At 43.6% G+C, this 22,858-nt stretch overlaps 1 protein-coding gene across 1 annotated transcript in view; it reads left to right on the top strand.

Moving 5' to 3' along the window:
• ptpn23a (protein tyrosine phosphatase, non-receptor type 23, a) overlaps positions 1-19,403 on the top strand; it is a 29,241-nt gene extending 9,838 nt beyond the window's left edge. Inside the window, exons 10-26 of the mRNA XM_061717547.1 lie at positions 101-157; positions 1,677-1,735; positions 1,843-1,922; positions 2,393-2,507; positions 2,591-2,656; positions 3,466-3,611; positions 4,790-5,107; positions 6,358-6,512; positions 6,611-6,942; positions 7,939-9,019; positions 10,566-11,572; positions 12,908-13,280; positions 14,516-14,700; positions 15,104-15,208; positions 15,305-15,443; positions 16,334-16,447; positions 17,961-19,403. Coding sequence (XP_061573531.1) covers positions 101-157; positions 1,677-1,735; positions 1,843-1,922; positions 2,393-2,507; positions 2,591-2,656; positions 3,466-3,611; positions 4,790-5,107; positions 6,358-6,512; positions 6,611-6,942; positions 7,939-9,019; positions 10,566-11,572; positions 12,908-13,280; positions 14,516-14,700; positions 15,104-15,208; positions 15,305-15,443; positions 16,334-16,447; positions 17,961-18,545 — 4,917 coding nt within the window. The 3' untranslated portion in view covers positions 18,546-19,403. The remainder of the gene's footprint in view (positions 1-100; positions 158-1,676; positions 1,736-1,842; positions 1,923-2,392; positions 2,508-2,590; positions 2,657-3,465; positions 3,612-4,789; positions 5,108-6,357; positions 6,513-6,610; positions 6,943-7,938; positions 9,020-10,565; positions 11,573-12,907; positions 13,281-14,515; positions 14,701-15,103; positions 15,209-15,304; positions 15,444-16,333; positions 16,448-17,960) is intronic.
• Positions 19,404-22,858: the final 3,455 nt, after the last annotated feature.

The following is a 22,858-nucleotide window of genomic DNA, read 5'->3' as shown; positions in this document are numbered from 1 at the left end:
CAGGTAACGTTCTATCCCCACGAGGCCGTTAAGAGCTCTGGAGCTGAGGCCTCGTGTCTCTTTCATCAGCTGCATCACTGAAATGATCTGCCTTCCACAGTTGGCGTACCTGCAGAGCTCCCTGGACAAACTCAGTGAAGCAATCAAGCTAGCGAAGGTAAAAATGCTCTTTCTATACGGTCATCATGGGTGATTTGAAGTTTGTTTCCTTTGTTTTGTTTAACCCTTGTGCTGTCTTCGGGTGAAGGAAGGAAGGAAGGAAGGAAGGAAGGAAGGAAGGAAGGAAGGAAGGAAGGAAGGAAGGAAGGAAGGAAGGAAGGAAGGAAGGAAGGAAGGAAGGAAGGAAGGAAGGAAGGAAGGAAGGAAGGAAGGAAGGAAGGAAGGAAGGAAGGAAGGAAGGAAGGAAGGAAGGAAGGAAGGAAGGAAGGAAGGAAGGAAGGAAGGAAGGAAGGAAGGGAGGGAGGGAGGGAGGGAGGGAGGGAGGGAGGGAGGGAGGGAGGGAGGGAGGGAGGGAGGAAAAATGAAAAGAAGGAAGGAAGGAAGGGAGGAAGGAAGGAAGGAAGAGAGAAAAGAAGGAAGGGAGGAAGGGAGAAAACAAGGAAGGAAGGAAGGGAGAAAACAAGGAAGGAAGGGAGAAAACAAGGAAGGAAGGAAGGAAGGAAGGAAGGAAGGAAGGAAGGAAGGAAGGAAGGAAGGAAGGAAGGAAGGAAGGAAGGAAGGAAGGAAGGAAGGAAGGAAGGAAGGAAGGAATGGAGAAAACAAGGAAGGGAGGGAGGGAGGGAGGGAGGGAGGGAGGAAGGAAGGAAGGAAGGAAGGAAGGAAGGAAGGGAGGGAGGGAGGGAGGGAGGAAGGAAAAATGAAAAGAAGGAAGGAAGGAAGGAAGGGAGGAAGGAAGGAAGGAAGAGAGAAAAGAAGGAAGGGAGGAAGGGAGGAAGGGAGAAAACAAGGAAGGGAGGAAGGGAGAAAACAAGGAAGGAAGGAAGGGAGAAAACAAGGGAGGAAGGAAGGAAGGAAGGAAGGAAGGAAGGAAGGAAGGAAGGAAGGAAGGAAGGAAGGAAGGAAGGAAGGAAGGAAGGAAGGAAGGAAGGAAGGAAGGAAGGAAGGAAGGAAGGAAGGAAGGAAGGAAGGAAGGAAGGAAGGAAGGAAGGAAGGAAGGAAGGAAGGAATGGAGAAAACAAGGAAGGGAGGGAGGAAGGAAGGAAGGAAGGAAGGAAGGAAGGAAGGAAGGAAGGAAGGAAGGGAGGGAGGGAGGGAGGGAGGGAGGGAGGGAGGGAGGGAGGAAAGAAGGAAGGGACAAAACAAGGAAGGAAGGAAGGAAGGGAGAAAAGAGGAAGGGAAGAAGGAAGGAGAGAGCAGGAGGCAAGAAGGAAGGAAGGGAAAAAAGAAAGAAAGAAGAAAGGAAGGAAGGGAGAAAACAAGGAAAGAAGGAAGGAAGGGAAAAAAGAAGGCAGGATGGAAGGAAGGAAGGGAGAAAACAAGGAAAGAAGGGAGAAAAGAAGGAAGGAAGGAAGAAGCAAGAGGAAAGAAGGAAGGAAGGAAGGGAGAAAAGAAGGAAGGAAGGAAGAAAGGAAGGGAGGGAAGAAGCAGGAGGAAAGAAGTATAGGAGAATGAGGTCATTTTGACCCGAAGACAGCACAAGGGTTAAACTGTCCTTTGTTTTGTCCTGATCCAACCAGGGTCAACCTGATAGCGTGCAAGAGGCCCTGAGATTCACCATGGATGTAATTGGGGGAAAGTGAGCAACGAATCCTATATTTATGACATATTCACATTGTTTTAGTAGAATCTTACTTCTTATGGAACAAGAACATTTATGTGATAACGGTTTCTTTGAATCTGAAGGTTTAATTCGGCCAAAAAGGACAACGACTTCATCTATCACGAGACGGTTCCCTCCCTTGAGACTTTAGCATCAGTCAAAGGTAACAGAAAGTTTCCGCTTGTTCCTGCATTCAGTCGGTTATGGTGTGCATGCAAAGCCGGCTTTGAATCTCAAACGCACCTGTATGCAAAGCTGGCTTTGCATACAGGTGCGTTTTCCTGGATGAGTACAGGTACAGTGGTAGGAATATGTTCTGCTGTCTCTAACTTGGTCAAACTGTTTCCTCTCCATCTTGGTTGTAATCTGTAATCACCCCTTTTTCTTTCTTTCTTTCTTTTTTTTTTAATTAACAAATTATAGAAAGTTTCACAGTTTAATGAGCGCTTTGAATTAATTTACTTACAAAAGCAAAACCAATTTGGCTCTAGCGGCACTATATAAATACTATAATGATAATGACTAATAATGATTACAGAGGCTGAGCTGTCTAACTTCCAATATTTTGTTTAAATTAAGCAATTAAGCTCACGCGTTGTTGCTTTTAATAAAACAACTTTTTGCCTTTTGTAGGAGCGCCGCTGGTTAAAGCTCTGCCAGTGAATCCTACCGACCCCAGTGTCACTGGACCGGACCTGTTTGCCAAACTGGTGCCCATGGCTGCTCACGAGGCCTCGTCCCTGTACAGGTAGGCTCTGTTAGCAGGTGTTTATCGGTTCACGCCGCGAGACAGTTTAGTCACGTGTACTGTAATGTCTGGTATTATTTCAGTGAGGAGAAAGCCAAACTGCTGAGGGATGTCATGGCCAAGATCGACGGCAAGAACGAAACCCTAGAGTGAGTTGTTTATTTGTGGGTGTGCCAATCCATGCTATTCTTTCAGTTATCAATTTACCCCGAACTGAATATTTAACCCTTGTGCTGTCTTCGGGTCAAGGGAGGGTTAAGGGAGAAAAGAAGGAAAGAAGGAAGAAAGGAGAAAAGAAGGAAGGAAGGAAGTAGGAAAGGGAGAAAAGATGGAAGGGAGGAAGTGAGAAAAGATGGAAGGAAGGAAGGGAGAAAAGATGGAAGTAAGGAAGAAAGGAGAAAAGAAGGAAGGAAGTAGGAAAGGGAGTAAGGAAGGGAGAAACGATGGAAGGAAGGAAGGAAAGAAGGAAGAAAAGGAGTAAGGAAGGAAGAAAAGGAGTAAGGAAGGGAGAAAAGGTGAAAGGAAGGAAAGAAGGGAGAAAAGGAAAGAAGGGAGGGAGGAAGGAATGAGAAAAGGGAAGAAAGAAGGAAGGAATGGAGAAAAGGAAAGAAAGAAGGGAGGGAAAAAGGAAGGAATGGAGAAAATAAGGAAAGAAGGAAGGAAAAGCAAAGAAGGTAATAAAGGAACGAATGACGGAAGGAAGGTAGGAAGAAAAAGGAGTAAAGAAGGGGGAAAAAAGGAGGAAAAGAGGAAAGGAAGAAGGAAGGAGAGAGCATGGCAGGAGGAAAGAAGGATAGAAGAATTGGGTCATTTTGACCCAAAGACAGTACAAGGGTTAAGGTGTTCAAACTCTTATCTGTCCAAAGTAGAAGTTCACACCTAGAAAATAAAAAAATCAGGACCGAAAAGGAAGAGACTTTTTCAATTGTCCCTTGGCTGGTGTCACCTCTTCCTGCAGACAGTTCATGGACTCTCTAGGTTTGGACCCAGAGTCTGTGGACAACCTGGACATCTACAACCACATTCCCCCGGTCCTGATGGAGAAGTGTGCTGCTCTCAGCGTCCGGCCAGACACCGTCAAGAGCCTCATTCAATCCATGCAAGGTTGGTTTCATGTCTAATGTAGAATGAGGGGTGTAACAACATATCGTGCCACGAAATTTCGCGATACAAAAACGTCACGAAACATGTCGTGGAGGTGACAAACTGTATCGCAATATTGGGTTATTAATATTAATCTATTGTGTTGACTAGAAACGCGCATCCGACCGCGCCTCGACCCGTGGACCAAAATCTTACTCCGCTCAGAAGAAACTAGTACCGTTTTGTGGTCCGGATCACGGGGGTTTTAAGCTCTGAACTTTTACTTATGTAAGGCTGGTGTAGAGTTAAGCCTGACCCTATTAAATTAAACCTTTTTAGTAGGATAAACACAGGGGCAACTTCTTCCGAGTTCGAGTGTACTTTAATGTCCGCTCAACAGTGTAGGATTTTAGAACATCAACACAGCAGCTAGTGCTGTATCCCAATCTAAAACAGACTAATCACTACAGATAAACTGACTAGTGTCATTATAGTCGCTGATTCACAACAGAATACCTTCTTAACAAAAATAAATCTCCTCTTACACTTATAAGTTGAGCATGAATCAATATTTTTTATGATGTAAAATTGTATGTATTTATTTACTTTTATTTATTTATTTAATTTTAGTTCTTACATTTCTGGAAAAGAAAAAAGTCAAATCATACATGAGAGAAACTATTCAGTTTGTGGCAAAATATTTGTACTTGTATGAAACTGAAGATGCATAATGCAAACCTGACATTTACTTTTAGTTCAGTTTGTGGAAAATGGTTGGCCTGGCTTTCTCTTTAAAACTTAAACAGTTATAAAGCATTACAAACAGTAACCATAGGGCAAACGTACAGTATTTTTTTGTATTTTGTGTCTTTCAAATAAAAGACACTTTTTTTCCAGTCATATGTTCCTCATTCAAGATTGTTAAAAAAAATACTGCTATAATATCGTATCGTTATCGTGACCTCAATATCGTGTATCGTACCGTATCGTGAGATTAGTGTATCGTTACACTCCTAAGAATGATGGACTTCAATTTGTTTGCAAAAAGACCACGCAACTTTCTACAAACACTGCCAATGACCTGCATATAAACGCATTAGCCTTCTGTCACGGCACCCTTTTAGACATATGGCTGTAGATGCACGTGCAGTCATTTATCTATATAATTTTAAACTGCTGTCACGTCCTCGTCTCTATAGTGCTCTCAGGTGTCTTCACTGATGTGGAGTCTTCACTCAAAGAGATCAAAGACGTCCTAGAGGCAGACGAAGCGGGCGAGAGAGCCCTCAAGGATGTCGGCGGCCCCGCTGCAGGCGAAGTGCATCCACCAGCGCAGAACACGGGTCTGGCGGAGATCCGCAGGGACTTGGAGAAGTACATGGAGGCCCACGAGAAGGCCAGTTTCACCAACACGGAGCTCCACCGGGCTATGAACCTGCACATCAGCAACCTGCGCTTGCTGGGGGGTCCTCTGGAGAGTCTGAGAGACGCCCTGCCGCGGCCGCAGCTCAGCGAAGGTGAGGATGGGTTTGGGGCTCATCTGCTCCTCAAAAGTCTTGATCATTTACCTGAGGGAACTACATTTTTATTTTGATTGATTTTTTTTTTTATTTAAATTCTTTATTCAGTCACATCACACTACAAGCATTATTAACACAAACATTATCAAAAAAATAGTGACTGAAAAGGCACAGGCAGAAGCATAGTGCTTATACAGGACTGTCTCAGAAAATTAGAATATTGTGATAAAGTTCTTTATTTTCTGGAATGCAATTTAAAAAAAACAAAAATGTCATACATTCTGGATTCATTACAAATCAACTGAAATATTGCAAGCCTTTTATTATTTTAATATTGCTGATTATGGCTTACAGTTTAAGATTAAGATTCCCAGAATATTCTAATTTTTTGAGATAGGATATTTGAGTTTTCTTAAGCTGTAAGCCATGATCAGCAATATTAAAATAATAAAAGTCTTGCAATATTTCAGTTGATTTGTAATGAATCCAGAATGTATGACATTTTTGTTTTCGTATTTGCATTACAGAAAATCACAATATTCTAATTTTGAGACAGTCCTGTATTAATGCCTGTCCTACATACATACATACAAACAAACAAACAATAGCAAAACTAATCCAGAAAAGGAGGACCAATAAGGTTTACATATATAGTAGTAAAGGCATTTTTTACATATAAATATCAGAGAACAGCAACAAACAAAAACAAATAAAGATTAACATTTGTATCTTTCAAAGATTGCTCTACAAATCTTTTTTTTGTAAACCGAAAATGAGCTGCACATTCGTAAATCTAGGTTAGCGTTATTCCAGTTTAAATCCCACAACAGATATACATCTCCTTTTAGTCTCTTTTCTAGCTTTTTGTACAACAAATTTACAAACATCACGCAAATTATATTTTGACTCATGTACTGAGAAAAACCGTTGTACACAGACAGGGAGTAACAAGGAGTTTTATTTATCTTTTTCAGGAAATGGTGAAAAATGATGTCATTTTGCATTGCTTACAGAGTTATCAAATTTTTTTCTCTCAAACTAAAGCTTGAAAACATTCAGTTTAGATTAAAGAAGCAGCACCGATTTTTGCTAAAGATCTTTGATCATAATGTTCCTGTTTTCTTTTTGCTATCAGCAACTAATAATAAGTGTAGGAAATGGGATCACTGAAGGAAATTGCTTATTACTCCGAAGCGTTGGAAGGGATTAAATTAATTTCCGACGTAAATGTACCCGTGTGCCTGCAGAGGAGGTGGCAGGGCTGCAGTGCATGAAGCGGATCCTGGGGAAGGTTCAGGAGATGAGGGAGCAGAGAGGATCTTTGGAGAAACAGCTCCGTGACCTCATCCAGCAGGACGACATCACCTCCACGCTGGTCACCACCGAGAGGGGGGACATGAAGGTATTGGTTTTTAAAGACTGAAGAACTTATAATATGTCAGTCGTAGAAAAACACTTTGCTTTTCTTCATACTGGAGGCCTTGATTTGTGTCATTCCAGTGCATATTTGAGGAGCAGCTGAAGAAGTACGAGCAAGTGAAGGTCTACATTGACCAGAACCTGGCAGCACAGGAGAACATCTTGAAGGCCCTGACGGAGGCCAACGTTCAGTACGCCTTCGTTCGTAAGAGCCTGAGCCAGACGGAGCAGCAGTTTAACGGCACCGTCCAGGGACTGGTGGGCTCTTACGAGGCGTACGAGGACCTCATGAAGAAGTCGCAGGAGGGAAAGGAGTTCTACGACGACCTGGAAGCCAAAGCATCACGTCTGCTGGAGAAGGCAAAGACGGTGTGCCAGACCAGAGCGGTGGAGAGAAATCCTATCTTGGAAAAGTAAGGAAGATCCTGGACCAGTAGTATTTGAATAAAGCTGATCACATTAAAGCCATGTCGTTACAAACATACTTCTTCTGCCTGTGAAGCTTCAGAATGTGATCAGTTATTAGCACCACATGTCTAAATCTCTTAATGGCTTGGTCCCAAAATTAGTGATGCACCGATTGTTCGGTAACCGAAATTGTTCGACCGAAAATGGCAAAAAAACACTTTCGGTGTTCGGTAGAATAAGTGGGAAAAAAACAATTAATAACGGCGTTGTAATATAAGGAAATAGACTGGCCGCTCCCGTAAAAGTTGCGCACCACAAACATAAATCGTTGGCCAACCAAAAAGTAACCACATAAGAATTTTACCTAACATTCACCAGGAGGTGGAACCAAAACAACATAATGCTGGGAAATTAAAAAAATTTCAGTTTTTTATGTTCAATAAATATTTTCTACCTTGTAATTTTGTAAAAGATTTTTTCTTTGAAAATATAAGATAAGATATTCCTTTATTAGTCCCACAGTGGGGAAATTCGCAGTGAACGGCAGCAAAGGGGATAGTGCAAAACAAGAGGCATCAATAGAAATAATAATAATACAATAATAATATCAGAGTATGACACACTATAAATAGTACTGTTATATACAATAATAATAATAATAATAAAAAATACTGGTATATAAAATAAGATAAGAGCATGCCTAAATCAAATTTATTTGATTTATGCAATGGTGAAAAAATTGGCAAAATAAATGAAAAACTGAGAAGAACCATGTTCGGTATCGTTCGGTATTCGGCCAAGTGTTTATTATTAGTTTCGGTTTCGGTTTCAGCCACAAATTTTCATTTCGGTGCATCACTACCCAAAATCATAATGTCACAGTATTTATATATAAGTTTCTATTTCACAATATCACCTCCAAATATGTAAAACATATTTGTTTGAAAAGAGCTAACGTGATACTCAATTATTTATGCCGTACGCTTGTTTCTTTATCGCAGAGACACACAAAAGAAGCCCCCGGCACGGCCCACAGCAGCGAAGCCCTCGCTGAAGCCGAAAGACGTGGACCCCTCTATGATGGACGACCCGGAGCTGGCCCAGCTCAGCGCAGCCATCCTGGCCCTGGGGGGCGACCTGCCGGAGGAGCTGCGCAGCCTCCCCTGTGACATTCCAACCCTCCCCAATGCCGCGGGGCGTTTCCCTGGACCCGAAGCCTTCATTCCCCCCGGTGCCAAAGCGGGCGGCAGCTCCTCGCTGCCCTGGCCGGGTCACCCGGGTCACCCGGGCCACCCAGCCCCCGGTCTCCCTCATTTCCCCGCTAACCTGCCGCCCCCAGAGCTCCTGGCTCGGATCGCTCAGTTCCCCACGTCAGGACCGGTTCCTCAGATGGCTCCGCAGAGACTTCCTCAGATCCCCGCCCAGCCTGGTTACCGGCCGCCCCCCCCTCAGCCCGGGGTGGTTGCTCCCGCCCCGGTCCGGCCCTCCACCACCACCGTGGACAGTATCCAGGCTCCCATCCCCAGCTACAACCCGGCCCCCCATCACGCCGCCCCGCCCGCTGCCCCAGCCGGCTACACCATGCCCCAGATGGGGGCGTACCCCCACATGATGCCCCAGCCGGGGCTCCCCATCCACCGCCCAGTGCAGGTACCGGCCGCTCAGCCGCAGCAGCAGAAGCACCTGCAGCAGTTCCCCCACCCCGTCAGGCAGCCCCTCCCCCAGGGGTACCAGCCGGGACCCAGACCCGTCCCCGGCCCTAATCCCGCCCTCCCAACACACCAGATGTACGCTCACGGATACCTGCCCCCCCAGTACCAGCAGCCGTTCCAGCCGCACCAACAGAACGGTTTCCAGCCCCAGCTCCAGTTCCCCCAGGGCTACCAGACCCCGCAGGGCTTCGTGCCCCAGCAGCAGCACCCCCAGATGATGCCGGGCTCCCTGCCCCGGCCCCCCCAGGTACAGATGCCCCCCCAGAACGCACAGCCGGCCCCCGTTTCTTCCCAGCCGGCACCTGCTGTCCCTCAGCCGTATCTGCCCCATCCCAACCAGCACGGGCCCCCCGGACTCCCCCGGCATCAGGTGATAAGATAAGATATTCCTTTATTAGTCCCACAGCGGGGAAATTCGCAGTGTACAGCAGCAAAGGGTCATAATAACAGAGTATGACAATAAATATAATCAGTACTGATATATATATACAATAATAATATTAAAGCTGCAAGCAGCGATGAACGGGCCCTCGCACTCATGGCCACCGTCCCCCATAAGCATATCAGAAATGACACCACCCACGACTTCCTATGTCAAACCATTCAAAAGTTATAGCAGAAAATAGGGACAACCAATCAGAAGAAGGGGCGGGGCTAATTTTCACCAATTATGGTCAAGGACTCAATACCGGGTCCGATGACACCACCCACAACTCATTATGTCAAACCTTTCAAAAGTTATAGCAGAGAGTAGTATTCTAGGGGGCGCTGTTGAGCCATTTTGCCACGCCCATTAATGCAAACCATTAAATATCAAATTTATCGCCAGGCCTGGCTTGCATGTAAAATTTGGTGACTTTTGGGGAACTATCAAATATGAACCAATCAGATAAAGGGGGGCGCGCGTTTTGCCGTCTAGCGTCACCACAGTAACACTTTTGAAAGAGAAAAGTAATGCGCGTAGTCGCAGGATGTAGACGCACAGTTTGATGTATAACACACTTGGGTGCACGTTACGGTTCGGGCCGTATTAATTCTCGAAGGAATGGCATAAATTGCTCCAAAATTACGTGATTAATTTAGAATGTTCAAAATGGCCGACTTCCTGTTCGGTTTCGGCCATGGCGCCAAGAGACTTTTCTTTAAGTTGCAACATGATACAGGTGTGTATCGATTTTCGTTCATATAAGTCAAACCGTATTGTGGGGCTTGAGGCACAAAGTTTTTTCTGTCTGAACCAATCAGATGAAGGGTGGGCGCGCTTTTTGGCGTCTAGCGTCGCCACGGTAGCGCTTTTGAAAGACAAAAGTAATGCGTGTAGTCGCAGGATGGAGACGCACATTTTGATGTATAACACATCTGGGGACACGTTACGGTTTGGGCCGTATTAATTGCCGAAGGAATGGCATAAATTGTGCCAAAATTACACAATTAATTCAAAATAGCAGACTTCCTGTTCGGTTTCGGCCATGTCGCCAAGAGACTTTTCTTTAAGTTGTGCCATGATACAGGTGTGTACCGATTTTTGTGCATGTAAGTCAAACCGTATTGTGGGGCTTGAGGCACAAAGTTTTCCGGGGGGCGCTGTTGAGCCATTTTGCCACGCCCATTAATGCAAACCATTAAATATCAAATTTTTCACCAGGCCTGGCTTGCCTGCAAAATTTTGTGACTTTTTGGGCATGTTAAGGGGGGAAAAAGGCCCTCCTTTTGTCAGAAGAAAAATAAAAAAGAAAAATTCCTACAGATACAATAGGGCCTTCACACTTACAGTGCGAAGGCCCTAATAAAAAATACTGGTATACAAATAAGATAACAGAAGGCTATTTACATAATTGCACGTTGTAGTGAATGATATTGCACATTATTTTCCAGTATGTACAGTATATACATTTATTGTTTTATTATTCATTTAGGTGATGCAACCGCCGCAGCAAATCCAAGTGCCTCCCAACGCCCAGCCGGGTCTGCCACACCCCCAGATGCAGATACCCGGGGGCCCCGGGGGTCCCGGGGGTCCCAGGGCACAGATGCCCCCCATGCCCCCGATGCCCCCCGTCTCCCAGACCTACATCCCCCCCAGCAGCCAGAACATCCACCCGGGCCTGCATCCTCAGATGCCGCACATGCCCACTGGCCCTCAGGTGCACCTGCAGAGGGGGCCCATGCCCCCCATGTCCCCCATGCCCCCCATGGCCCCTGGTGGGCTCCCCCCCCAGCACAGCTCCCTGCCCGGGCAGCCCCCGATACCAAACATGCCCCAGCAGCCCCTGCAGATGCACGGCCAGCCCCCGCCTCACCCTGCTCACTCCGGGGGGGTGTGTTATCCTGCAGGAGGCCCCATGATGGCGGCGCAGCAGCCCCTGACCCCCCAGCCCCCGCCGGCCCCACAGCCCCCTCTCCCCATGGCTCACCCGCAGCCCTCCCTGTACCCGTCAGGGACTAACCTACCTCCGGGGGCCTCGCCGCAGCCCCCCGTCATCAGTCCACCCACCCAGCCGTTGATCCAGCCCCCGCCCGGAGGCCCCGCCGCCGCCGTGCAGCCGCCCAACGCCGTCCCCCCTTCCCCTTCGCCGTCGCCCTCCCCGTCCGCCTCCCCGGGCCCTGCGTCCCTGGGCCTGAGGCCGACCCCGGCCCCCACCCCCGGGAGCCCCGCCCCGCCCGCTCCCTCCCCCTCCCCGTCTCCCTCCACCTCCCTGTTCCAGCGGCAGAACTCCAGCACAGACGACCTGCTCTCCTCCAGCCCGGAGAGCCAGCCCGGGGGCCCCAAGGCCCCCACCAACGTGCTGCAGCCCACCAAGGCCGACCCCCAGGACGGGGAGCGGCGGAGGAAGAGCTCCCAGGGGGTCCTGCTCATCCAGGGGGACCCGTACCAGGCGCCGGAGCGCGTGGCCCGTCTCCACGGGGAGCTGGAGCAGTACAGGTACAAATCAAGCCAGAAATCTGGGTGTAATTATTGACTCAGACCTGAACTTAAACAGCCATCTAAAGTTTATCACTAAATCTGCCTATTACCACCTAAAAAACATTGCTAGAATTAAGGGGATTCTGTACGGAAGAGTATTAGGGCCAAGCAGGAGAAAAATAAAAATAATATTGGAGAGGAGGGAATTTTATTTTTTTTTTTCATTATGCACTTCGAGAAAAAAGTCGAAATGTCGAGATTAATGTTGAAGTACAATTTCGAGAAAAAAGTCGAAATGTCGATGAAAAAAGTCGAAATGTTGGGAAAAAAGTCAAAATTTCGTGAATAAAGTTGAAATTTTTAGAAAAAAGGCGAAATTTCGACTTTTTTCTAGAAACTGTATTTCAACATTAATCTCGACATTTCGACTTTTTTCTCGACAATTCGACTTTTTTTTTCTCGACATTTCGACTTTTTTCTCGAAATTGTACTTCAACATTAATCTCCACATTTCGACTTTTTTCTCGACATTTCGACTTTTTTCTCGAGGTGCACAATAAAAAAAATCTTCCCCTCTCAAATATTTTTTCTCCTGCATGGCCCTAATACTCTTCCGTAGATTCTGTCTAAACAAGACATGGAAAAACTTATTCATGCATTCATTTTCAGTAGGTTGGCAATTATTATTGCAATGGCATCTTTACAAGCCTTAACAAGAAATCTATCAGGCAGCTGCAGCTGATCCAGAACGCTGCTGCCAGAGTCCTTACAAACACCAGGAAACTGCACCACATTACACCGGTCATGAAATCACTACACTGGCTTTGAGTGAGTCAAAGGATAGAGTTTAAAATCTTCCTGCTGGTCTACAAAGACCTGAATGGTCTTGGACCAAAATACATGGTTGATCTGTTAGTTCCTATGAAGCTCCCAGACCCCTGAGGTTCATCTGGATCTGGTTTGTTGTGGTTCCCAAGAACCAGAACCAAGCAAGGTGAGGCAGCGTTCAGTTATTCTGCTCCTCACCGGTGGAACAAACTTCCTGTAGACCTGAGGTCTGCTCCAACTGTCAGCTCCTTTAAATCAGGCCTAAAAACATTACTGTTTATTCAAGCGTACGCTTAAATTAAATACTTACCTGCTGTACTCTACTGCCCTTATTTTTATTTTTAACAGCTTGTGCTTTTTATTATTTTACTTCTTTTCTTATCATTTTATTTTTTACTTTACCTCCTTTTCTCATAATTTTATTTACTGTACAATTATGTCTTGCTGCTTTTATTGTGGATGTAAAGCACCTTGAATCACCTTGTGTTGAATTGTGCTATATAAATAAACGTGCCTTGCCTACAGGTCCCAGGTGGACTCCCTGGAGCTGCCGGCGGAGAGCGAGGGCGGGCTGTCGGTGCTGGACGCCCGCTGGAAGGAGCTGCAGGAGCAGCAGGAGAAGGACGCCCGGCAGCTCTCCATCGCCATCGCCCGCTGCTACAGCATGAAGAACCGGCACCAGGACGTCATGCCGTACGACTTCAACCGCGTGGTGCTGCAGTCGGGGAAGGACGACTACGTCAACGCCAGCTACGTGGAGGACTTGTCCCCGTACTGCCCGCGGCTCATCGCCACGCAGGCGCCGCTCACCGGCACGGCAGCAGACTTCTGGCTGATGGTGTACGAGCAGAAGGTCTCGCTCATCGTCATGCTGGTGTCGGAGCAGGAACTGGACAAGGTATTAGGTCTCATCCTTTAACGGTTGTGGTAACAGATATTAGGCCTGTGTTGAAAAAAAATCGAATCTCCGATTCTAAATCGATTCTCATATTAATTCCTAAAAATTGATTCGTATGTCTAAAGATTGATTTTTTTTTAATTTATATATATATATACAGTATATATATATATATTTATTTTTCCATTATTACATTTTCGCCTGGTGAACTTTAATCCCAGTAGTCATGTCATTTAATTCACACATGCGCTGTTGAGCTGTTGCAATTTCTTTCTTTTTTTGCACTTTAAATGGATATTGAAAGGCATATTTGAGTTATTTATTTCTTAGTTATTTATTTCATACAAATAACTTTCTTCGTTTTTGCCCCAAGAAGTAATGTTTTGTTGGACACGATAGTAACTACTGCCATGTTTTTGCCTTTTGAATATGTTTAAAAGTATGAAAACATTAATGTTTTCAGGTATAATTGCATAAATTGTGTATATTTCATTGCTTTATATACTTTCTTAGAGTTATATTTGCATAAAATGCTAAAAACCAAATTCTCAAATATTAAAAACAGAAAAACAGAAAATGGAAAAAATAAAAACGGAATGTGGGAAAAACTAAAAGCGATTTCATAGGGCCCTACCTCTGTTTGCTGCCCTGGATCTGTTTGATAATTCTGCCCCATACAATGTTTCTGAAAGTAGTTCTATCAGCATTCTGGGAAGTGATTGGTCCTTACAGCATCATTGATTGATTTTTTTTTTTTTATTTGAGTTTTTTTATTTCGGTCCATTTGGATACAACATAGTACAACATAAAAAAAAAGGTCCAATATTTTTAAGTGGCACCGAAAAGATATAGGCTGAATCCAAGGCTTATTATGCCTACCCTTTTATGAACCTCGACTCATTTTTATACAAAACAAAACTAATAATTTGGGTTCAAACATTGAAAAAGAATGGATATATTATATCATTAGCTGCCAATACTTGCTGTTGAATCTCAATATAATACCAGTACTAATATGTTGCAGAACTACAGTCATATAATTCATGCAACAGCTCAAAAAACAGTTTTAATAACACTAACCCAAATCGATGTCGGATCAAATCGAATCCTGATAATCGATTCTGAATCTTAAGAATCGGAATCGAATCAATTCTTGGCATTTGAATGGAAACCCAGCCCTAACAGAAATGTTCTTTTTTGTCATTGGTGTTGAATTTGTGTTCCCTGATTCTCAGGGGAAGGTTCTGCGCTACTTCCCGACGGAGCGCGGCCAGCAGGTCTCGCAGGGACAGATCACGCTCAGCCTGACCACGCAGAAGAGCGCGCCCACCCACGTGGAGCGCATGATCAGCCTGCAGTACCGCGACCAGAGTCTCAAGCGGACCGTTGTCCATCTCCAGTTCACGTCATGGCCAGAGTTGTACGTGTGCCCAACTCCCCCCAATCAAATACAGGACTGACTGTCTCAGAAAATAAAAATATTGTGATAAAGTTCTTTATTTTCTGTAATGCAATTTAAAAAAAAAAAAAAAAAAAAAAAAAAAAAAAAATATTACATTCTGGATTCATTACAAATCAACTGAAATATTGCAAGCCTTTTATTATTTTAATATTGCTGATTATGGTTTACAGTTTAAGATTAAGATTCCCAGAATATTCTAATTTTTTGAGATAGGATATTTGAGTTTTCTTAAGCTGTAAGCCATGATCAGCAATAATAAAATAATAAAAGGCTTTCAATATTTCAAATTTTCTGAGACAGTCCTGTATGGTTGTGATGACACAGATCTGGAGGTCGTAGTTACAGTTCTGTCTCTCTTCAGGGGTCTTCCTGAGAGCAAGAGCAACCTGCTGCGATTCATCCAGGAGGTGCACGGCCACTACCTGCACCAGAGGCCCCTGCACACTCCGGTCGTGGTGCACTGCAGGTCGGAGGAGGATTAGTTCCCCCATGTTTGTGTTGGTCCTGAGCTCAGAAAAGTGTTGCTTTTAACACCTATCACCCTGTACTTGTGTCGTTGCAGTTCTGGTGTTGGGCGCACCGGCGCCTTCTGTCTGCTGTACGCGGCTCTGCAGGAGCTGGAGGCAGGAAACGGGATCCCAGACCTGCTGCTACTGGTGAAGAAGATGAGACAACAGAGGAAGAACATGCTACAGGAGAAGGTCCGTTGTAGATTGTTTAATTTAGGCCAGGCATGTCCAAGCTCAAAGCTGAAGCCTAGTGTTGTTTTTGTCAGCCTGTTTCAATTTTAGTTTTAGTCTAGTCTTTGGGGCAGGCTATAATTTTAGTTTTTATTAGTTTTAGTCACGTTCATTCTCCTTTTAGTCGTGTCAAGTTTCAGTCGAAACTTTCATTTTAGTCAGAATTGTCCAGGAACATTTTAGTCTCATTTAAGTCAAAGATTGTATTTAGCCAAACCCATTTTACAATTCAAACAAGGTTATCTTATTATTACATTATTGTTACCTTATAGACTCAAGAATGCATTCATTCCAGATACAGAAGACTCTCATTTGAGTTTACAACATATTTATTTTTCCGCATTTCTCCCCATCTTTTTCTTTTTCAACGACACATTCGGTTTTCTTTTCCACGTCTATGTAGGAAAGTGTATCTAAAGACTAAACCAGATGAAACCACTAAAAAAAATGGATATTAAGGATCTTTGTTATAACATTTCGTCTCGTTTTGGTCAACGAAAATGAATACACACAGCATAGTTTTTATTTTGTAATCTACATTTTAGTCTGGTTTTTATTCCTCTACGATATTGCATTATATATTTAATTATCGTTATCGTCACATGACCAGCATTTTTGTTGCATCTCATCTCGTTTTCCTCAGCTGATAAAGGTTCGTTGACGACGATATTTAGTCATAATTTTCATTCATTTCACTTTACTAAAGCCTTGATAGACTGTTGTGACTGAGCGCTTCATACAGGAATTCTTTAATTATTACTAGAGCTTGAAATATTAATATTGGTTTCAGTTATTCCCTTTTTGTTAATAAAAGATGTGATGCTGATCTTCACTTTGGCGTGTGTTTGCAGCTCCACCTGAAGTTCTGCTATGAATCCGTGTTAAAGCACGCCGAGCAGGTTCTTCAGCGCCACGGCATCACGACGGCTTCTTACAGCAAGAACACCAACTCTGCAGCCACAAAGGTTTGACTCCCTTCGCATGGACAGTGATTTCAGCCAACTGAGGCAATTATTTTTCACTTTGGTAATTGACAGCACGTCTGTGGCCACTCAGCACTGGAGCTGTCTCTAACAGAGGAAACGTGGAATTCAGAAAATGACACTTTCCCTGAAGAGATGTGGCAGCTGAGTGTTTTTGTTTTTATTCCTTTGAAAAATGACCCGTCACAAATGTCAGACACGCTGCCCAGAAATCTGATCACTTATTTTTCCAGTCCTATTAGTCTAACACGGGGGTCAGCAACCCGCGGCTCTTTAGCGCCGCCCTAGTGGCTCCTGGAGCTTTTTCAACAATGTTTGATAATGGAAATCGATGGGGGAGGGAAATATATTTTTTGTTTTAATATGGTTTCTGTAGGAGCACAAACATGACACAAACATTCTTAATGTTTTCAAATGCTGTAAAAATGTGTAGAATAAATATATTTCAACATTTCTGTTAACGAAGATTTGTACGGAAGAGTATCAAGGCCAGGCAGGAGAAAAAATATTTGAGAGGGGAAAAAAAAATTTTATTGTGCACTTCGAGAAAAAAGTCGAAATGTCGAGATTAATGTTGAAATACAATTTCAAGAATAAAGTTGAAACTTTGCCTTTTCAACTTTTTTCTCGACATTTCGACTTTTTTCACAAAATTTTTACTTTTTTTTCTCGACATTTCGACTATTTTCTCGAAGTGCATAATGAAAAAAAATCTTCCTCCTCTAAAATATTATTTTTATTTTTCTCCTGCCTGGCCCTAATATTCTTCCATAGATTCGCGTAACAAAAAGAGTCAGTTATAACTAATATAGAAACATGCAGCATGTATCGCACAGGTGTCAAACTGAATCCCAGAAGGGCCGGTGTCCTGCATGTTTTAGATGTTTCCCTCCTTTAACACACCTGATTCTAATTAATCATCGTCACCAGCTTGTCATCAAAGTCTGGATAGTTCTGTTGATGACACAGTCACTTGTATCATGGTGCAATGAAGCAGGAAAACATCTAAAACCTGCAGGGACACCGGCCCTCGAGGACTGGAGTCCGACACCCCTGATGTATCGTCTTCATTCTAAGGCTTATACAAGACTTTTAATTTTTTGCGACTCCAGACATATTTGTTTTTTGTGTTTTTGGTCCAATATGGCTCTTTCAACATTTTGGGTTGCCGACCCCTGATCTAACAGAACCCACACATCACCTACATCACATCCTGGAAGATGAATGGTAGAAAAAGTGAAGGTCTTCAGTTTAGTCTTTGAGTCTCGTTACTCTGTTGCACAACTTCTTCTTTGTCGATTTCAACTGATTAATTTTGTTTCTGCTCACATTTCGCCCCCCCCTCTTTAATTCCAAAGTATTTCCACGAGTTCTTGTCAGAAGAGGTAACTGTAGAAAACAGTAGAAAGACTCCATCTTCATTTTCCTTCATCTCTTCTTTTCCTATTCTGACTTCTTCTCTTTGTTGTCGTTGCTGAACGCTCTCTCTCCGCAGCCTTACTCAAGACAAGAGTCCCAACATGACATTGTCCTCGGGGGCGACATGCCCATCAGCTCCATTCAAGCCACCATCGCCAAGCTCAGCATCCGGCCCCCCAGCGACCCGGGCGCGGAGGCCGGGGCCCCCTGTGGCCCGGAGGAGGAACAGGTTCGAACCATCTTACCAGGCCTCCACGCCATGGGAGACATGCAATTGTTACAGGACCCCTGTCTCCCCACAGATTGCCAGCCCCCTTCCTCCCTGAGCCCGCCGCTCACCTCCCCTCCTCAGTCTCCTCCGCCGCCCAACGGCCTGGACGGGCCGTCCCCCGCCACTCCACCGGCCCCGAGCCCCCAGCCCGCCGCCGAGGCCCCGCCCAGCGTCAGCCCGCCTCCCCCCGCGCCCTCGTCCCTGGAGCTCCTGGCCGCTCTGGCCCCCGAGGCCTTTTCCATGGACGGAGGAGGCCGAGGGAAGCAGCGGTTCACCAAGCAGAGCTTCCTGCAGCCCGCCGAGGGTCAGGGTATCCACGGGACGCGGGGAGACGAAGAGGACGACCCGCTCAGTAGCCTGGACCCGCTCTGGAGCCTCAACAAGAACTGAGCCTTCTCTCCCCCTTTTGTACCACCAGGTGTCAGCAAAAAGCCAGTAACACAGCGATCCTGCTTTTTAAGGTGGAAAGACAGACAGACTCCCGGGAGCGTTGGTGACTTTTCCGTGGTGTTGCTCACCGAGATGTGCCTGTTGGCAGATGGTAACCGAGTGATCCCTGAAACTAAAAACACACTTGCATCTCTTTCCATCGCCGCCGGCTTCAGGGCCCTGATCACTATGCACTCGTCTGTATCTCTTCGTTCCTTCTGTTGGCTGCTTTTTCTTTATATGTTGGTGGTTGGAAGCACTTGTTCACTTCCAGCACTAGATCTGGGACACCTTAAAAACAAACAGAAAAAAACAAACCAATCCCAGCATGCACTCCTCTCTCACAGCCCCACTACAGGTGTGTGTAAAAGCATCATACGGCTCTTCTTCACAGTTCCATGTTTGATTTTAGCGACTAGAATGATTGATATTCGGAGGTTCACGCTGGCCAGATGAACTGGGTTTAGGACACTTTTCCACGTCGGTGCGTAAATATATCTCAGTCATACTGGCAGCACATAACAGCAAACTAGCACGTTTTAACAGTGATTTCTTTTGTTCAATGTAAATATCTTAAATAAAGTTAGGCTATTCAAAAACAGTTGTTCCCTTTGGGGGAAGACAGAACTAATCAATCATTCATTGTTGTAAAAATATCAATAAATTCAGTAGACAAAAACTGCTGTATCAAAGCCTCTTTATTTGAAAATTAGTACAAAGTTGTCTTTTACTTTTTCATTTTGTTACAAAACAGTAAATAAGTTACTTCCATCACTACAGCCTGACGAGACTGTGGTCAGCCAGAAAAGCAGTCAAGAGTTTTGAGAAAAATTAAATAAAACTTTCATTGTTTTTGTAGGATCACGATGCACTAAACATGTTTTTGTCATGAAAATGCAGTTACAGGATATTCCTTCTGCTCCAAGGAGAAAAGAGCGGCGGCTGCATCCACAGTCTCGTGATATGGTCACACTAACGGCTGCACGAGTGAAAGCAAAGAGAGGAAAAGGTGTGTTTGACGCTAGACGGCAACAGAAAGCATGGTTTTTCTAAAAGAAACTCGGCAGAACCACATCCTTTACCTGGCAGGTGCTGCTGAATATGGTTTGTTAAAAGGCCAAGTTCAATAATATGAACCAAAACATTCATAAGCTAAGACTTAAAAAAAAACTGTCACACCAGATAACCCTCCTCTTTCAAGGAATATGCTGGCATCTTGGAAAATAGATGTTTGCTTTTTAGCAGAGAAAATAGACTGAGCTGCACAGTTTTACAGGTAGTAAACAGAAAAAAGTGATCAGTCATCTTCTAACATCAGCTAACTGCTCAGTAAAATTATATTTACAAGTTGGTTATTGTTTTATGAACAAACGTGGCTTTTTTTTTAACCTTAGATGTGTTTGAAAGTCAACGTAAAAGCCATTTCCAGCTCTGCACAAAAGCAAACTTATTTTCCAAAATGTCAGATTCACATTGCTAAAAAATAAAATCAGAAGTTTACGAAACAAATATCTACAAAAAACTGCATGTACAATTCCTAAAGCTTTCTCGACTACACAACGGAAAACACGTGAGTGATAAATGATCACAGCTACATCACTGGTTTCTGCGGGATGCGATGGGTGTCTGGAAAAATTGAAGCGGCGTTCGTGAAATCCGCTCTGTCACGTTCCCTGAATGTAAACATGCTCACTGCACCCCAGAGAAACCAGAAGTTCTTGTTGACACGTGCTCATGTGCCGGTGCTGCAGGTGTGTGCAAATCAAGTTACATCCACATCCCACGTGTGGAAGCTGACGTTCGCCAAAGTGCCTTTAACGTGTGTGAACATGTGCATCAGACGCCGAATCAACGCTGGGATACGATAGATTTGAAAAACTTTAGTTGGTGGTCTGTAAATATCTCTCCATCAGACTCTCTGACTACATTCAGTAATAGATGCAGATACAGTAGACGATTCGGATAAAATACATTCTGGATGGTTTAGTCAGGTTGGGAAAAGTCCTGAATGTGAAGGACTACATTCTGAAAAAGGTCATCCAGACAAAGATGGAAGTTCATGCAACTTGATCACAAGAAAAGGGAGTTTAAAAGTCCAAATATCCAGTTAGGTACACTTGTCTGTCATAAAAATTTAACTTTTTTGTAGTGCTATTTCCCAAGCTTTGGATAACAAAAGATTGGTGTAGCACCCTAATGTAATAATTTCCTAAAAATGTAATAACGCCTGGAAATGTAATAAAATTTGCACTTAACTTAATCAAAAATGTAATAAAACCCAATAATGTAATAACTTGACCAATAATGTAATAAAATATCCTGACTGATATTGTAATAACATTTTTACCAATAATGTAATACCTTTATTACATTATTGGGAATTTATTACATTTTCAGGTGGGTCTTTTTTTTTTTTTTTTTTCCAAAAACTGATAATGTAATACTTGACAAATAATGTAATATATATGTTCATTTTCAGTCCAGAGTTTTACATTTTGTGTTTTAAGAATCTAAGAATGTTATATACGCTGGATATTGGGTTAAATTGCAGACTTTGAGTACCATGTAATAAGTTCCCAATAATGTAATAAGGTATTATATTATCGGTAAAAATGTTATTACAATATCCGTCAGGATATATTTATTACATTATTGATGAAGTTATTACATTATTGGGTTTTATTACATTATTAATTGAGTTAAGTGGAAATTTTATTACATTTTCAGGCGTTATCAGGAAATGATTACATTATAGGGTGCTACAATTGGTTAAAATGGAAAGACACTTGTTTCTTTTTTGATTCAACGTGAGGAATTTTCCTAATATGCGATGTGTATTAACCTTTAAAGGCACGCTATGCATCAATCCCACCTCTGACCACAGGGGGGCGTATACAGATCAGCATGTCTTTGACTACCACGTTGTCCCTGTAAAGCAGAGTTGTTTAGTTCCGGTTGTCAAGGGCGTGTTTTAGGCGTTTCCCTGATTCAGTGACTCACTAACATACTTGTGCAGAAACTCGCTGACAAACCTGACGCTGCTTCATCTGAACCAGGTGTGACATGCATGCATGTCGCTCCGGGACTGGAATGTGAATGTCTTGTGCTGTGTAGTCAGACGTGGGATTGCTACGCAGAGAACCTTTAAAAACAAGAGTTCACGTGAACTATTACAAGTTTTTACATAGAAACTCTTGTTTCTTCCAAACTTGCATAACTGAATCTGAACTTCTGTGACAGCAAACTGTAAACTAAATCAAGATCATCTATGATTAGCGCCAGTATTATTAGCTTATGGGGACATTAAACTCAACATCGTCAAAAGGTGCTTTTAGCAAAAGCCTTTCTTCACATTTTTAGTACCTGGTTACTGAAAGACGTGGGGAGTTTATAAAACAAACTAGGGTTATTCGGGTCCGGTTTGGTTTTAAATGATTTCATGTTGTAGCTTAATTCTTGAATTGGGGATTGAAAACAGTACGAGTGGAGACAGTAACAGTATAGAATGATTGTGTGTGTGTTTTTAATTCTTAAAAACTCAGGAGGAGGCATTTTCTGAAACTAAAGTAGTCTTTCACAACCTGTGCAGAGTGACATCAATCATCCAAAATTCAAGCAATTTTGAAAATGGAGGTAGGCTGATGAAGGAGTAGCACAAAGGGACACCTTGTAACACCTCTGAGTGACCTCAGGATCAGAGGCGGGTTCAGGACAGCGGGACGTTTGTCCCCGCGGCCCCCGACTCCATCGCAACACTTCAGTGTTTCCAGCTCAGTATTAAAAAGAAGCAGCCAAATGCTGCCGTACAAATAGACGCCTCACTTCCACGTTGTGTTTTATATGGAAGAGTATTAGGGCCAGGCAGGAGAAAAATACAAATAGAGAAGGAAGAACTTTTTTTTCATTATGCACTTCGAGAAAAAAGTCGAAATGTTGAGAAAAAAAGTCAATGTTGAGAAAAAAAGTCGAAATGTCGAGAAAAAAGTCGAAAAGTCGAGATTAATGTTGAAGTACAATTTCGAGAAAAAAGTCGAAATGTCGAGAATAAAAAGTCGAAATGTCGAGAATAAAAAGTCGAAATGTCGAGAATAAAAAGTCGAAATGTCGAGAAAAAAAAAGTCAAAACGTCGAGAAAAAAGTCAATATTTCGTGAATAGTCGAAATGTTGAGAAAAGTCAAAAAGTCGAGATTAATGTCCGAAGTAGAATTTGGAAAAAGAAGTTGAAATGTCGAGAAAAAAGGTCAAAATGTTAAAAGTCAAAATTTCGTGAATA

This window comes from Cololabis saira, chromosome 3 (genome assembly GCF_033807715.1).
Source record: "Cololabis saira isolate AMF1-May2022 chromosome 3, fColSai1.1, whole genome shotgun sequence".
Classification (NCBI taxonomy): Eukaryota; Metazoa; Chordata; class Actinopteri; order Beloniformes; family Belonidae; genus Cololabis; species Cololabis saira.
The sequence above is the reverse complement of the archived record's forward strand: the minus strand, read 5'-3'. Positions and strand labels throughout refer to the sequence as shown.